Raw genomic sequence first — 17,870 nt, 5'->3', positions numbered from 1 at the left:
TTTTTTTTTTACAAGGGTAGTGCTCTCTGATTATTTTAAAATCTGATACAAACAGCTTACTATGATTGATGGCTTTCTTCTTTTCTATAGTGTTGATAACCTAGGTTGTCCTGTAGATAGTTCACTTACCAGTGTGAATAGATGAGCTGAGGAAGATTAATGATCATTGTTGCCTTACATGAAAAGGCATCCACAGCATTCAGCCCCCGATGATGTAAGGTAGGAGTACGAGAGAAGTCTGCAGATGCTCAGTGAGATGTAGGTTGTCTCATCGCAGCTCTTTTTTTAAAGCTTTATTGAAATATGATGGAGCCAGGGACTTAGCTCAGTGCTTCCGCTGCCTGCCTGGCAAGGGTCTGAGTTCGATCTCCCTCCAAAAAAGAGATATGATGAATATACCTTATGATTTACATTTTAATAAGTACAATTCAGTGGTTTTTGTTATGTTCACAGAGTTGTGTAATCATCACTATAGTCGATTTTAGAACATACTCATTTTCTCAAAAAGAAACCCCTATCCACTGGGAGTCACACCCCATCCTTTCCCTACCTCTTCAGCCCTATACTTTGTGATTTTTTTAATGTTTGACTTCTTTCACTTAGTGTAATGTTCCAATGGTTCACCCACGTATCAGTATTTCTCTTTTTAAATGAAAAATCATATTGCATTATATGGATATTGTACCTTTTTAAATTCATTAATCATTTCATGGAAAAATTCAATTTACCATAATGCAAGTTTATTTCTAGGTTCCAAATCAATTCCACTTATCTATATAGCTCTCCTTATGCTGGTGGTGCACTGTTTTTATAACTTTGGCTTTGTGATAAGTTTTGAAAGTGGGAAATATAAATAGTCAAACTTTGTTTTCCTTTTTAAAGATTGTTTTGGCTACTCTAAGTTTGTTGATTTTTATATGAACTTAGCATATAGTCAATGCTTGCAAAAAAGACAGTTGAGATTTCCATAGGGATTGTGTTGAATCTGTTGATCAAATTAGAAAGTATTGCCATTTTAACAATATTATGTCTTCCACTCCACGAACATGAGATTTTTTTCCACTTACATAGATCTGTTTTATTTTCATTTTATTTTTTTTGTTGTTGTTGTTGTTGTTTGAGACAGGGTCTCATTGTGTAGTCGAGACTGACCTGGAACTCACTATGAAGCCTAGACTGGTCTCGAACTCGCAGTGATCCTCCTGCCTCAGCCTCTGAGCCACTTACATAGATCTTTTAAAATTTCTCTCAATGATATTTTGAAGTTTTCAGAATCTTTACACTTCCTTTGTTAAACTTACTCATACGTATTTTGTTTCTGATGCTGTTGGAAATGGAATTATTAATTTCAATTAGCAATAATCACACCTCGGATAAACCTCATTGGCTACGATACTGCCACTGCGCAAAGCTTGGAATTATTAATTTCAGTTTTGGATTGTTTATTGATAACTAAAAAATATTTTTAAAAATATCAATCTGCATCCTTCAAACTGGGTTCATTATAGTTTTTTAGTGATTTCCTTAGGATTTTTTATGTACCGTACAAGACTATGTCACCAATAAACAGAGATAGTTTAATTCTTCTTTTACAATCAGGATGCCTTTTGTTTATTTGTTTGTTTATTTGTTTACTTTGAGGGTTGTGCTATGTAGTTCAGGCTGGCCATGAATTCACTATGTAGCCCTGGCTGGCCTAGAACTTGCAGCAGTCTTCCTTCTTCAGCCTCCTGGGATTACAGGCATGCACCAACCATGCCAGCTTCAGGATACTTTATTTTACATAGCTCTCTTTCCGTTCTTCCTTTAGGAGGAGGCTGGCATACCCCATGAATCAGCAGAGGATTTGTTTCATTTCAATGTTGGAGGCTGGCATTTCTCAGTTCCCAGAAGCAAACTTGCCCAGTTCCCAGACTCCCTGCTATGGAAAGAGGCTTCAGCACTGACCTTTTCAGAAAACCAGAGGTTGTTCATAGACAGAGATGGCTCCACATTTAGGCATGTCCACTATTATCTCTATACCTCTAAGCTCTCCTTCTCCAGTTGTGCAGAAATGAACTTGCTGTATGAGCAGGCACTGGGTTTGCAGCTGATGCCTTTGCTTCAGGTAAGATGTTCTTCTCTTCCAAGAGTGGTGATCAGAAACAGGCTTTCCCTCACTAAATGTATTTTTTTATATATTGATTCTTGAGATGACTCTGTTAATGGGTAAGAGTGATGAGTGAGTTAAAGTAATGAACAAAAGCTAGGAATGTAGCTCAGTTCGTAGAGCATTTACTGAGCATGCTTGAGCTCCAGTATTGGGGGAAAAAAGTCTTTTGTTTATAAAATTGTAAACACATCCTGGCATTGCATGTTCTTTTTTGGGGTGATTGAACTCAGGACCTTGCGCTTGCAAGACAGGCGTGGTACCACTGAACTAAATCCCAGGCTCTGGCATTGCATGTTCTTAAGAAAGGATTTCATCCTGACTCTGCCTGATCTATCCCAGAAACTACCATGGACCTGGGATGGGATTTCAGGTCCACTGAGAGAATGCCCTTAGCTCTTGAAAATACTATTTTGAGCTGCTTCTTGTTTTTGTCACTGAATTTTGAAAAGAGAAAACTTTAGAAATTGTAGGATTTGCTAAACTCTGAAAGACTTATCAATATTACCTCTTGCTGGGAGCTGTGGTACATGTCTAAAGTCCCACCTACTCAGGAGGGTGAAGCAGAAGGATTGGTTAGCACAGGGATTTGGGACCATCCTTGGTAACATAACTGAAACCCCTCCCCATCTCAAAATGAAATGAAATAAAATGAAATTTTGTCATTGTATTTGTTTAGGTATGCAACATTCACTTTTGGAAAAACAGAAAGTTCTCCAAACTGCAGAATCTTTCCTTTGCCTTCACTTCTTTTTTTTCCAAGAGTTTTCCACTTTCCTTATTTTAAAAGGTTTGAGTGCCTTTACTTATAAATGATTAAAGTACCACCAAAAACATTATCTTCTTTCCTAAGTTTTCTCCAAACCACAGAAGTCATTTCTTTGGCTGAGCTTAAGTAGTTTATTGAATGAGAATTTTTTTTAACCAGAAGAACTAAATATTATGATTGGGAAGGACCATTGGCTGTACTCCTTATTAATTCTACTGTGTGGACAAGGTATTGTTTACTCCAACTCCAGAAGTGTAACCCAACAAACTCCAGTGCAGCTTTCCACACTGCTGATTATGCCTCCCCAACAACTCTTAGAAAAAAATTGAGATAGACTATGTGAATCTGGATCATAGAGGAACGAGAACATTTCATGTGCATGTGTTTATGGATGTTCTTTACTAAATAATTCAGTATTTTCAAAGTGATTATATATTCAGAAATAAAAAGCCTTTAACACACTTCAGTGAAAGTTCTATTCTCTAAATTTTTAAAAAATATTTTTATTAGTACATTTGAGATATACAATACAGTTACAGTCATCATTGGGATCTTGTACCTTTACATGACAGGTCTTGATTCTTATTTTTTCCCCATTCCTCTGGCCTCACTTTACCCCCTCCACCCTTTTCTATTTACAGACTTTGTTTCCATTTTTTCCTTTTCTCTTATTTTTATCTTCCCTTTTTACCTTTCCCCCACCGCTCCCATTTGCTCAATACTTTTAGACCTTTTTCCTTTACAAAATATCAATTACACATTTTAACCCTTATTTACACTTTCAGTTTATCACACCAGAGAAACTGTTAGATATTTACACGTGTGTGTTCTATTAATTTCACTTAAGAGTATGTCCTCAATGTGCATCCACTTAGCTATAAATGTCTCTAGTTTCTTGTTCTTTATGGCTGAATAGTACTCCATTTTATAAAAGAACCAGTCTCCATTTTTAACTTTTTTTCAAGCTTCTCACTTAAGCTTAAATTTTTTTTAACTGCCTCACAAATGGAAGACTAGAATTGTTTGTAAGTGGCTTCAAAGCCAACTAAATGGGCTGGCATTTCAGGAGTGCTAATGCCATTTCAGGAGTACTATGCCAAGACGCCACTGTGTGGGGAAAGGCAGGGAATAACTTGCTCATTACAGAAGACTAAAGAGATCAAGACAATTTTTTGAAAAACCATTTTAAAGACTACAAAGCTAGCCAAGTGTAGTGGTGCACACCTGTAATCTCAGCACTCTGTGAGGCTGAGGCAGGAGGATCATAAGTTTGATCTTGACTGGCCAATTTAGAGTCTGTCTCAAAATAGCAAAAATAAAAAGGGCTGGGGGCGGGCAGGGATTTAGCTCAGTGGTTCCACCGCCTGCCTCATCCTGAGTTCAATCCCTGGTACAAAAAAAATTGCTGGTGAATGTAGCTCAATGTGAAGGCCCTGGGTTCAATCCTCAGTTCTAAAAAAAAAAAAAAAAAAAATCAAAAACTATATAGTAATCTAAACCTAATATGCAAACAGTTTATTAAGCCCTTTAACCCTTTTGCTGTCCTCACTTCCCAAATTGAAACAAAATCCATCTGGAAATCACATTTAAAATGGAAGGCAACAACTCAAAGGCCAGGGAGTTGTTCTATTCCAAAGTTTCATGTGTGAGCAGTAGAATTTGAAGAATTACATGGACCTGCTCCTCTTAACCGACTATGAAACAAATCTATGGAAATGATGTTTTCAGGTCTTTGCCTAAATTAATACTCTGCTTGGAGAAAATGGATTTTGCCAGTTCTTAGTTCAAAGACCCTTTTTAGACAGCCCCATTTATTGCATTAAGTTGGGATTTATTGAGAACATTCTGAGTTCTAGGCATTATTCCTATGAGTTTTAGGAAAAAATGGGGTTATGCAATAAAAATATAATGTGATCCATGTATGTAAATTATGTTTTTTTTCTTTTGGAGACACTTTGTCACCCAGGCTAGCCCTGAATTCCTGGGCTCAAGAAATCCTACTGGCTTAGCCTCCTGTAGTTGGGACTACAGGTACACACCATCATGCCCAACTTCACATGTGTTATTTAAAATTTCTCTGATAGCCATATTTTTGAAAAGTAAAAATCAAGAGGTGATGTTAATTTTAATGATATATTTTATTTAATCCAACATTTTCAAAATATTATTTCAATATGTAATCAGTATTTTCAAATTGATATATTTTATGTTCCTTTTTGTACTGTCTTTAAAATCTAATGTGTGTTTTATATTTAAAGCACATCTCAGACTCAGATTACCATAGTTCAAGGAATGAGTAGCCACATGTGACCAGTGGCCACCATATTAGACAGTACATATCTAAACTGCTCTAAACTGTTAGTGCTCCTCACTATAGGTCCCACAGAGTTAAACCCTAACAATAAAAATAGGATTTTGCCTCCTGCTAACCAAGGTTCATGTGCACTCACCACAGGTGGCATATCTTTTTTAGGATTATGGTAGGCTTTGTTGAAAATAGTGTAGAATGAGCCAATAGGCAGAATGAGATGGGAAGCTGGACAATAGGCACCTGGGCTCCTTCTGCTGTTCTGCTGTCCACTCCCTCCCATACCCTCACATCCCTACTCCTTATCTCTCCCATTTCCACTCCACTAGCCCACCCCCTTACCCCTATCGTGTAGCTTTGGCCTCCAAAGGGGTCACTTGAAGTCTATTATTGTCTTGATTCTGATTTTTGTTTTCTTTTGCTTTGTTTTTTCAGACAAGATCTCTTTATATAGTTCAGGATGCCTGGAACTCACTATGTAGCCCAGGCTGGCCTTGAACTTGAAGCGATCCTCCTGAGTGCTAGGATTACAAGACGCGTGCCACTACTCCCGGTTTTTTATTCCAATTATAACACTTAGTGTTTATTGTGCACCAGCTATACACAAAATTCTGGTAATCCAAGAGTGAACTGTATAGCTATACAATATCAGGTAGAGATAGTGCTACAAAGAAGAGTAGAATAGTGAAATAGTATGCTAAATAAAAGAAGCCACAAAGTGTACGGTTCTACCTATATAAAATAGATACAAAAGACCACATATACAGGCAAATTTATAGATGCAAAAAGTAGACTAATGGCTGCTCAGGAATGGGATACAGGATAAGAAGGATAGGTGAATAAGAATAAGCAATGATATTAGGGGTACAAGGTTTCTGGGGTATCGAAATAGGTTGGGGTGCTGGGTGTCGTGGTGCACGCCTATAATCCCAGCACTTGGGAGGCTGAGGCAGGAGGATTGTTGCAAGTTTGAGACCAGCCTGGGCTACATAGTGAGTTCCAGGTCAGTCTCAGCTACATAGTGAGACCCTGTCTCAAAAACCAAAGCAAAACAAACAAAAAAAATAGGTTGGGGTGATGATTGAACAACTATGACTATACTAAAAACCAACTAACTTACATTTTAAAGTATAGTTTATAGTATGTGAAATCAATTTGCAAATAAAAAGATCATTGGATGCTGGCTTGATATTATTAGATCACGGGTCTGCAAACTAGTCCATGGATCAAATCCAGCCTACCTCTTTTTTTTTTCCTTTTTCTTCTTTCTTTTTTTTCTTTCTTTCCTTCCTTCCTTCCCTTCCCTTCCCCTTCCTTCCTTCCTTCCTTCCTTCCTTCCTTCCTTCCTTTCTTTCTTTCTTTCTTTCTTTCTTTCTTTCTTTCTTTCTTTCTTTCTTTCTTTCTTTCTTTCTTTCTTTCTTTCTTTCTTTCTTTCTTTCTTTCTTTCTTTCTTGCATAGCCCATGAGCTAGGAAGGGCTTTTAGATTTTTACATGGCAAAAACATTAATAAATAATAATAAAAGTGACATTTTTATGCCGTGGAAGAATTATGTGAAATTCAAATTTCAGTAGCCATTGATAAAGTTTCATTGGAATACAGCCATGCTTATTTATTCATGTATTGTCTGTGGCTACTCTTGAGCTACAACAGAGAGCTTTTTGATTTGACAGAGACAATATAGGTAGCAAAGTCTATAATATTTAGCATCTGGCCTTTTACAGAAAAAATGTACTGGTTCCTGGACTAAACTTTATAGGACAAGGGAGGAAGTAGGAAAACCAGGCTCCTGCAGTATCCAGGTAAAAGGCAATTGTGGTTTGGTCCAGGGTGGTAATAGTGGAGTGAGAAGCATTCTTGATATGTCTTGACAGTAAGAACAGACAGAGATTGCTGAGGAATGGGATGTTGGATTCAAGAAACTGGGCAGCTCCTTTCCGTCTTGAGAAATAATATAAATGAAGAATTCTGAGGAATGTTCAAGACTAGAGGGAAAAAGTCAGGAGTTAGGATTTGAATATGTTAAGTTCAAGAAGCAATGAAAAGACAATAAATATCCAGTTATATATAGTCAAGAGTCACTGGATATACAAATCTGGAATTCATGGGAAAATTTTGTGAGATATAAATTGGAAATCACCAAACTGATGTGTAAATCTGTAAACCTGGAGGCTTTGGAATACTGTGTGTTGCTCATAGGAAAAGTACAGAGTAGTCATTATAGGTCTGTACATTAACATCACAGAGCTTCCTAGAACTTTCTGTGTAATTTGGGAAGTTCTCTTTACCTAAATATATACTGTTCTGAGCCTTTCATATGCCATGAGTCTGACTGAGAGTCACAGCTGCCATTGCAGAGTATGAAATCTCCCTTCAGGGTTACTCACAAGACTTCAAGGTTCATTGCAGACTCGATTCCTTTTTACTTGCCACTGAACCCCACGGCGTACATAGTAGATAGTATGTTAGCAGTACATGCTACTTGGTTTTGTTTTTTTATTTTTGGTGCGGGAGTTTTAACTCAGGGTCTTGATCATTGTAAGAATATACTCTACTACTGAGCTACACTAGGCCCCAGGCCCATATTTTCTTTTGCATTGCCTTCTGGAGATTTCTAAGTTTGAACCTTAAATTGTTCCACTTAAGAGCAGTCTGTCACCAGCAGGCACCCCAAATGTGCCTGTATTCTTTGTACTTGAGGGAGCCAGGGAATTTTCATGTTGATCACACAAATGGTGTTTTAAGAAAAAGACCAGTAGCAGTCTCACATTTCCTATTACTCATGATGTAAGGACAGATTGTTATGGCAATCTTGGAAAACATATTACATAAACAGAAGATATTCATCCCAACAGTGTAGCTTGTCTGTGGGTATGGGTAAGTGGACGGCTCAAATGTAAAGCCCTTGACATGGCATCAGGATCCTCATGAGCTGGCTCTATCTGCTTGTCCTTTTCTTATCCCAATACATATACACACTGATATGCAAGCATGGCTGTGGACACATGTGTGCATGTATACACACACTTCCAAGTTCAGACATTCCTATGCCTTTTCACTTGCTCTTTTCTCTTTCTAGAAATGCTTTCCCCTTTAACATTTGGCTTAAATGTGTTCCACAAGAAGCCTAGCCTGAAATTTCCAGGCAGAGGTTTTATTTGTCATAACAATGCTCTTATATCAGTGCTAATTCTATAGGAACCATGTATTTATATGTCATTCTTCCTTGCTGGACTATATTCATGTTTTCATTCCTAGCATCTTTCATAGTACCTAGCATTTACAGGTGTTTAAAAACATCTGCTGGATAATGAAGAAGACTGAACTCTAAAGGAGTCAACTGAGGAGGGGCAGTTTTGAAATCCTGAGAATTGTGTCTTATTTGCTTCTTTGGTTGATAGCCATTCTGTACATCCTTTTGTTCTACCAGGCCTTGCTTTCCTTGAGCCTCAAAGCAGTACTGGTCCTCCTTGGCTTCACAAGGCAGCTGGGGATTTGCAAGCTACTCAGGCTCTTTCCCATCACATTCTTCCAACAGCCTAACAGAGCATAAGGTATGTCTAAGAATTGCTACTACTTTGAAAAGCCTGTTAAACCCCAAAGCTCTGACAGCAGGGTGCATTTGTCAGCCATCTTTTGACAACATACACATGTGCCCCCGCACCATCAGTTTTGTATTGCTTCTGATTGATACATTTTTTTTCACTACTGTCTAGGCCAAAAGTACCATCAATCTTCCTTGTGCTAGCAATAAGCCATCTGAATACAACTTAGGGCCTTGTACACATGCTAGACAAGTGCCTATCACCGGGCTATGTCACCAACACATTACTCCATTTTGTTTACAGCCAAGTACTCATATAGAAACCCTTTTCTCCCTGATTTTCCTCCTCAAGACAGCTGAAAGTTCAACATGGAGGCTAAAATTATTTGCAATCCCAGGCCAAGGGGGACCTGAAAGCTGGGGTCCAATTCTAGTGCTGTAGAAAGACTCCCTAGGGTCCCTGGAAATCCAAAAACTTCCTAACTGATGTTAAATCTTCTATCAGTACATGTAAATTGTTGGCTTTTAGGTCTTTCTTTTCTCCCATGCTGAGAGCTCTTTGAGTCCAAGTATGGTAACTGTGGCCCTGGCAATGTACACTGAGTATCTCTCAAATGGATGAATGAGCATCCCACACCTGACTGTTTCCCTCATTGCCTAATGAGGATAACACTCTCCATTGCTCCAACAATTTCCAGTCCTCCCATAAGTCCTCCAGTCATGCAAAGTAGGGAAGATTCTCTCACTCTGGTCTACTTTCTTTTTCAAACTATAGTTTTATAGGTGCAGTTTGTAGCTGTGACCACTAAGGGGCTCTTCTCAACACTCAGGATTCCCAAGAGCAGCAGTATATGTGTAGCTAGGAATTAGAAGCAGGCGTTTTTGTTTTGCTTTGTTTTTTGTTAGTGCTGAATTTGAAACATTATGTCTATTAAAAACATTATGTCCTGTAGAGGAGAAAGTCAGTTATATCAAGTCTTTAAGGACCACTTTCCCTACAGTCTCCAAAACAATTATTAGAAAAAGAATTCTTCTAGAAATTCTTCTAGAGTATGATCAATAGAAATTGGTTTGATGTTTTGATAATCTACCCCCCTGGAGGACTGTTGAGGGAGAGCAGGTTATTACATAAGAGCAGCATGAAAACCTCCAGCCCACCCCTGCCATGGGCTTCAGCCTTGACTAGTCAGGTGCTCTACTCTAATCTCACCCAACCCTGGTCATCAGATGCTTCAAGCCAAAATATCTTGAACCTGAGAGACCTCTTATGCACATCACAAAGCCTCTAACTTTGGCTGTCTTATCAGTAAAACCACTTCTGTCTCACAGAGTTATGTTAGGGTAAATGTGTGTGAAAGTGATTTGAAAATGTGGAACACTGTGCCAGTATAAGACATTTTTATTACCCCTTGATCTTACTACTTTTACAACTTCCCAGCATCAGAATGAACACAGCCAGCCATGATAAAATCATAATTACAGTATGTCAAAAAGGATTGTTCAGAGATTTCTGGGAAGATGGCAAAGTGGTGAACAGCAGAGAAATTACCTCTTTGAAATTTAGTATCCAGACAATGGAATATAGCAACATGGGGAATAGAAGGAGGGGAAAAGTGAGAATTGAAGTGCATGAGAAGAGCAAAGAGAGAGACTTTAACCCAGAAGACAACAAGAAGTAGGTGGCAAGTTGCACCTTCTCCCTGATCCCTTACTGAATGGGAGGAGCAGCTTGAACCTGAAGATGCATAGTAACTACCGGTGACCTCTGAGGCCTTCATGGAGAAATGCAGTAGTGCAAAAGAGCAGTAGACACAGCAGATTGCAGTGGGTGGTGAGTGATTCAGGTTCAGATGTCTTCCAGGAGAGGGTAATTGGCCAGTAGCCATCTTGGAGAGATACCAGCTGAGCATGGAACTCAAGAGCAGCTGTGGGCTGACTCCATCTAGCAGCTGCCAGTGTCAGAATGAGGCAGAACTGAGTTCAAATTGGCAGAAGATGGGAGGCACACAGAGGCTAAACAAATCGGGTTCCAGTCTCACAGCTAGAAACCAGCATAAACTTCAGTGGAACTAAAGGTGAAGACTTGGGATTATCAACTACCCCACTGTAAATCTACAGCTGGCTTGCTGGGATTAATCAACATGGATCTGGGCTCTATGCTCATTCTGTTTACCAGTTACAGCAAAGTCACATCCTGAAGTGGACATTTTTAAATTCTTTTTTTTTCTTGATTCGTTCTTCTTTTTATATGAGTGTGAACATTGTTTTAGTTTTCTTGTTGTTGTTCTTTCTGTTCTTGTTTTTATTTCTTCTTTCTCTTTCTCCTGTCATCTTCACCAGTTTCCAAAAGTTCACATACTCTTCCTGGAAACAGCCTTGCTTCTAATCTCTTCCTTCTTCTATTTCTCTACTTTACCCAAAACCACTTTTAAATTTTCTCCCCTAGGGTAAAATTGCCATATTGAGGGCATATTTACTGTATACAGTTTTCTGGTTAGTTTAGATTTTTGTTTAATAACCATAAATATAGTTCATATGGTTAAAGGTGGCACATTAATAGTTCCCACAGTTTGTCATTTTCTACACTATGTTTAATGCTATTGTTATTGCTGATTGCACCGCTTTAGCCAACATGACATAGTTGTCCTAGTCAGTTGTTTTTTCTGGTGTGCAAAGACCAAGATAACCCAAGAGATGTAAACAATACTGTATCAGGCTAGTATCAAAGAACCAGGGGCTAGGCCAAATAGGCAGCAACTTCTCATCCCCAATAAATTGAAGAAGTAGGATCCTGCAACAAGACACAAAACCCAAAAACCAGTCACACATGGAAGACATCTCTCAGAAGTAGTCATTTCCTAAGGGTTCTAAATACTAGCAATAAAGTTATCTGCCATAAGCAATTTTTAAGCATCAATCTAGGAATTAAACTAAAAAAAAAATAGAAAGAGACAAGACACTTTAGCAGGATGCAACTCCAGACTTCCAGCTCATCAAAGGCAAACACAGGGGGCAATGAAGTAGAACAATTTGAAAGCACTCACTTGGACTCTCTGAAGTGGAAACAGTGGAAGTAACAAAATATGAGTGGGCCTCTAGAACATGAATGGCCTCTAGAAAAATCAAATCAGAAATAATCTTTCAGATAACTATAGAGATGGTGACTATATAAAAGACATGGTAGTAACTCATGAGAAAATACAGATTTTTTAAAAAGAGGAACTTAGGAAAATGTTGGAAACCATCATAAGAAAGAAATGGAATCCATGAAAGAGATATTTAGGAGATTAAAAATTCAATTAAAAGTATACATAGTAGAATAAGCCAGTGTGAGGACAGAATATCAGATACAGAAGACAAGATTGTGGATATTCATCATGAAAAGAAAGATTTCTTAAGAACCGTAACAGACCACAAAAAACCAGTCCAACAACTACTAGATGATGCAAAGAAGAATAATGTAGGATCAGTCAGAGTTGGGCCAGGGATTTAGCTCAGTGTTTCCACTGCCTGCTTCACAAGCACAAGGTCCTGAGTTTGATCCCCAGTACCAAAAAACAAAAACCAAAAAAAACAATAAGAGTCTATGAAAAAACAGGAGATAGCACAAACAACATTAAAAAAGCTGTTCACAGAAGTAATGGCAGAAATTTTTCCAAGCATTGGAAAAAGAGTGTGACATACAGATAAGTGAGGCATATAGAACTCCAATTAGCTAGGGTAAAAAAAAATGTACACCAAGGCATATAATGGTCAAGATTCAAGAAATTAAATACAAGAATAGACTATTAAAAGCTGCTAGTGAAAAGAAACAAATCACACATACAGGAAAGCCCATCAGAATCTCAGCAGACTTCTCAACACAAACCCTCAAGTCAAGGAGAGCTTGGAATGAAGTTTTTCAATCCCTAAAAGAAAACAACCTTTATCCAAGATTGATGTATCCCACCAAACTATCTTTTTTATCTCACCAGCCCCTTTTTTTCCAAACTATCTTTCAAAATTAATGGAGAAATAAAAAACTTTTATGGCAACTCCTGAAGAAATTCATTACTACCAAACCAGCACTGTAAAATGTTCTGAAGGACATTCTAGAAAGAGACAATGACTGCAATTCTATAAAACCCAACAGAATGAATCCACCAGGCAAAACAAGAATTAAACAGAGGGGCAAAAAGGGAACCAAGAACAGAAAAATAACATTTTAAGATAAGTCAACCCATATCAGTTATAACCATCAATGTAAATGGTCTCAATTCACCAATCAAAAGAAACAGTCTCACAGAATGGATTAAGAAGCAAGATCCAACAACATGCTGCATACAAGAAACATATTTAATTCAAAAATTCACAAACTATAAGTCAAATGATGGAAAAACACTACTCCATGAGACAGGGACCCAGAAAAAAGCAGGGGTAGCTATTCTATTGGCAGACAAAGTGGATTTCAAGCCAAGACTAATTGAAGAGAGACAAAGAAGGTCACTACATCCTCATAAAGAGACAATGACTCTCTATCCAAGAGGAAGGGATAACACTTGTAAATATATATGTGTCAAATACCAGCACACCCAACTATATGAAGCAAATATTAACAGACATGAAAAATGAAGGGAGCACTACTAAATTCTAATGGGATGGGGGACCTCAATACCTCATTATCACAAATAGATTAATTAGACAAAAAATATCAAAGAAATATCAGAGCTGAACCAAACTTTTAAACACATGGATTTAGTAGATGTCTACAGAGTGTTCCACCCCACAACATCAGAATACACATTCTTAACTGCACATGGGACATTCTCCAAAATAGACTACATACTAGCTCATAGAATATGCTTAAGTAATGCAGCAGAGTTGAGGGCTGGGGGTTTAGCTCAGTGGTGCTGCTGCCTGCTTTGCAAGCACAAGGTCCCGAGTTTGATCCCCACTACCAAAAAAAACAAACAAACAAACAAGCAAACCAAAAAATGCAGCAGAATTCAAATTATTCCATGCATGCTATTAGACCATAGTGCAATGAAATTGGAAATTAATGACAAAAGAAACCAAAAAACTTAATAAACATATGAAACATAAGTAGCACCCTACTGAACAACCAGTGGGTCACAAATGAAATTAAAAAAGAAATTAGGCAGTTTCTACAATTAAATGATAATGCCAATACAACATACCAGAAGCTATACCAGAGTGGGACTGAAAACAGTCCTACAAGGGAAATTTATAGCAGTGAATTCCCATATCAGAAAAACAGAGCAAGCTCAAACAACCTAATGTTGAACCTCATGCTAATAGAAAAAGAAAAGCAAGTCAAGCCCAAAGCTTGTACAAGGGAGGAAATTATAAAGATCAGAGCAGAAATTAATGTAATGGAGACTAAGAAAACAATACAAAGAGTCAATGAATCAGTTGATTCTTTGAAAGATTAAATTGACAGACCTTTAGCCACCTTTATCAAAAAAGGAAAGCAAAGAATAAAATCTATGTAATTAGGAGTGAAAAGGGTGAAATCACAACAAATCATGCAGAAATCCAGATCATCAACATCTACTTCAAGAACCCGTATTCTAAAAAGATAGAAAATACAGAAGAAATGAACAGATTCCTAGATATACATGAACTACCAAGGATGAATAAAAAAGATATAAAAAATTCTAAATAAATCAATATCAGCCAATGAAATAGAAGATGTAATTGAAACCTATCAACAAAGACAAGCCCAGTTGCTGACAGATTCACTGCTGAATTCTACAAGAAATTCAGAGAAGATCTAAAGCTGCTGCTACTCAAACTCATACAGAAATTGAAAGGGAAGCAATACTCCCAAATTCATTCCTGGAGACAAGCATTAGCCTGATACCAAAACCAGAGAAGGATCCAACCAAAAAGAGAACTACAGCCAGGCATGGTGGAACACACCTGTAATCCCAGCACTGGGGAGGCTGAGGCAGGAGGATCACTGTGAGTTTGAGACCAACCTGGGCTACATAGTGAGTTCCAGATCAGTCTCAACTACATAGTGGTACCCTGCCTCAAAACAACAACAAAAAGAGAACTACAAGCCAATTTCCCTAATGAACATAGATGCAAAAATCCTCAATAAGATACTGTCAATGCAGCAAATCATCAAGAAGATTACACACCATGACCAAGTAGGATTGATCCCAGGGATGCAGGGATTGCACAACATATGCAAATCAATAAATGTAATACACAATATTAACAGAGCCAAGAACAAAAACCATATGATTGCCTCAATAGATGCAGAAAAAGCATTTGACAGGGCTGGGGATGTAGTTCAGTAGCACAGCACCTGCCTGACAAGCGCAAGGTCCTGAGTTCAATCCCCGGTACAACAACAACAAAAAAAGCATTTCACAAAGCCTAACACCCATTTATAATAAAAATCCTGTGGAAAATTGGAATAGATGGCCTTTATCTTTATCTAAAAGCTATGTATGACAAACCAACAGCCAACATCATACTAAATGGACAAAAACTGAGAGCTCTCAATCTAATATCAGGAGCAAAATAAGGGTGTGTCCACTATCACCTCTCTTACTCAATAGTTCTGAAAACAGCCAGAGAAATTAGGCAAGAGCAAAACATAAAAGGAATATGGATAGGAAAGGAAGAAGTTAAATTATTATTATTTGCAGATGACATGATACTCTACGTAAAAGACCCCACAAACTCTATCAAAAGACTTTTAGATGTAGTAACCAAATTCAGTTGCATAGCTGGATACAAAGTCAACACTCAAAAATCAATAACATTCCTGTATACAAATTACAAACTCAGTGAGAGAGAAATTAGAGAAAGAACACCTTTGGCAAAACATCCAAAAGAAAGAAAAAGAAATGCCTAGGAAGCAATCCAAGAAAGGAAGTAAAATACCTTTACATTGAAAACTACAGTACTCAAAAAAGAGATCAAAGAAGATATCAGAAAAGGGAAAGATATCCCTTGTTTGGGGATAGGAAGAACCAATATAGTGAAAATGGCCATACTTCCAAAATTGTTATACAGACTTAATGCAATCCTAATCAAAATACCAATAGCATATCTCACAGAGTTAGAGAAAGCAACCCTAAAATTCATTTGAAATGAGAAAAGACCTAGAGGCCAGGGATGTAGCTCACTCAGTAGCACAGCACCTTCCTGGGAAGTGTAAGGTCCTGAGTTCAATCCCTCATACAAAACAAAACAAACAAAAAAACCAGAAGAGACCTAGTATAGCAAAAGGAATTTTGGGCAAAAAAGGCAAGGTAGGGGGCATCATAATCCCTGACTTGAAATTACACTACAAAGCTAAAAACAGCATGGTACTGGCAAACAAAACAACAACAAAAAAAAAACATATCTGAAGATCAATGTAACAGATTAGAAGATGCAGAAACAACTATCTTATCTTTGACAAAGGAGCCAAACAGCTTCACTGGAAGAAATATAGCCTATTTAGTAAATGGTGGTGTGAAAACTGCCTTTCTACATGGCAAGATTAAACTAGATACATATCTTTCACTGTGCACTAAACTATAATCAAAATGAATCAAAGATATAAACACTAAAATATTTAGTTTCCAGCAGAAACACTAAATCTGCTAAAAGATAGACTAGGTAGAACTCTTGAAGGCAATTGTGCAGACAAAGATTTTACGAACAAAATCCCAATCCCACAGGAAGTATCACAAAGAACCAACTACTGGGATCTCATCTTATTAAAAAGCTTCTGCACAGCAAAAGAAACCACCAACAGAGTAAAGAGACAATCTAGCGTGGGGAAAAATTTTTGCCCAGACAAAAGACTAAATATCTAGAATATTTAAAGAACTCAAAAATATCAGACCTCCCAAATTTAAAGACCCAATCCAAAATGGGCATTTGAAATGAATAGACACTTCTCAAATGAAGTAGAAATGACAAATAAATATATGAAAAAAGTTCAACACAACTGGTCACTCAAGAGATGCAAATTAAAACAATGCTGAGATGCCACCTCACTCTAAAAAGAATGACTATTACCAAGAAGTCAACCCAAAAAAGGGAAAAAATGGAAACAAAGTCTTTGTAAACAGGGAAGTGTGAAGGGGGTGAAGGGAGGGCAGGGGAATGGGGAAAAAATAAGAACCAAGATACATCATGTAAAGGTACAAGATCCCAATGATGAATGTAACTGTATTGTTTGCCTTAAATGTACCAATAAACTAAATGAAAAAAATCAACCAATAACAAATGCTGGCAAAGCTGTGGTAAAAAAGGAACACTTCTTCACTTTTGGTGGGAGTGTAGACCGGTGCAACCACTATGGAAATCAGTGTGGAGATTCCTCAAAAAACTAAAACTAGAAGTTCCATTTGACTCAGCTATTTTCTTTCTAGGTATCCTCCTGAAAGAATTAAAAGCATTATGCAACAGCGATAAATGCACACCCATGTTTTTAGTGGCATACTTTGTAATAGCTGAATCTTGGAAACAGCCCAAATGCCCATCAACCGATGAATGGGTACAGAAGATGTTAAAAAAAAAACACAATAAAGTACTACTCTGCCATAAAGGATAATCTTAAGACATTTCTGGGTAAATGGATGCACCTTGTGACCACACTCAAGCGAAATAAATCGGACACATGTGTTTAAATACTGCGTTGTTGACACACGCATGCCGGCAGCCGGCTAGGAGGCAGGGTCCTGCCGGCAAGGCTTGGGCTGCAGCGGCTGCAGCGGTGGGAGCCGAAGGGCAGCGTGCTGAAGGTCCCGGGCGCACCTGCAGCCGGCTTCGGTTCTGGCTCTGCCACCTTCCACCTCTCTTTCCTCAGTCTCCGTGTGGGGTGCTGAGGAAAGGAACGGCGCTAGCCTTGGAAACCCTGAGCACCCCTTGGTTGCCTCCGACACCTCCCTCCTTTCCTTTCCACCCGCGGGGCTTGCTCGGTGCCAGGCGACTCTGCGGGGAGCCGGGGCGATGGCTGCCTGTCTGTGGAGAGCCCTGCTGCCCTCCAGCCTTGCTCCTCCGTCCGTCCCGCAGGGACCGAGAAAGCTCGGCGCCCTCCCTTCCTATCACCTTCCTTGTCAGCCGGTGGGAGCGGCGTCTGACCCGGA

The 17,870-nt window shown here is 38.4% G+C and overlaps 1 protein-coding gene and 1 pseudogene across 1 annotated transcript in view; one reads left to right on the top strand and one right to left on the bottom strand.

Annotated features, from left to right (window-relative positions):
* Window positions 1–17,870, top strand: part of Kctd19 (potassium channel tetramerization domain containing 19) — a 38,424-nt gene that overhangs the window by 2,368 nt on the left and 18,186 nt on the right. The window contains exon 2 of the mRNA XM_010612221.2: window positions 1,811–2,107. Within this exon, the coding sequence (XP_010610523.1) occupies window positions 1,811–2,107 (297 nt within the window). The remainder of the gene's footprint in view (window positions 1–1,810; window positions 2,108–17,870) is intronic.
* LOC117283950 lies at window positions 1,197–1,413 on the bottom strand (annotated as a pseudogene).

This window comes from Fukomys damarensis, unplaced genomic scaffold, assembly GCF_012274545.1.
Source record: "Fukomys damarensis isolate Sample0158 unplaced genomic scaffold, DMR_v1.0_HiC HiC_scaffold_32, whole genome shotgun sequence".
Taxonomy (NCBI): domain Eukaryota; kingdom Metazoa; phylum Chordata; class Mammalia; order Rodentia; family Bathyergidae; genus Fukomys; species Fukomys damarensis.
The sequence above is the reverse complement of the archived record's forward strand: the minus strand, read 5'-3'. Positions and strand labels throughout refer to the sequence as shown.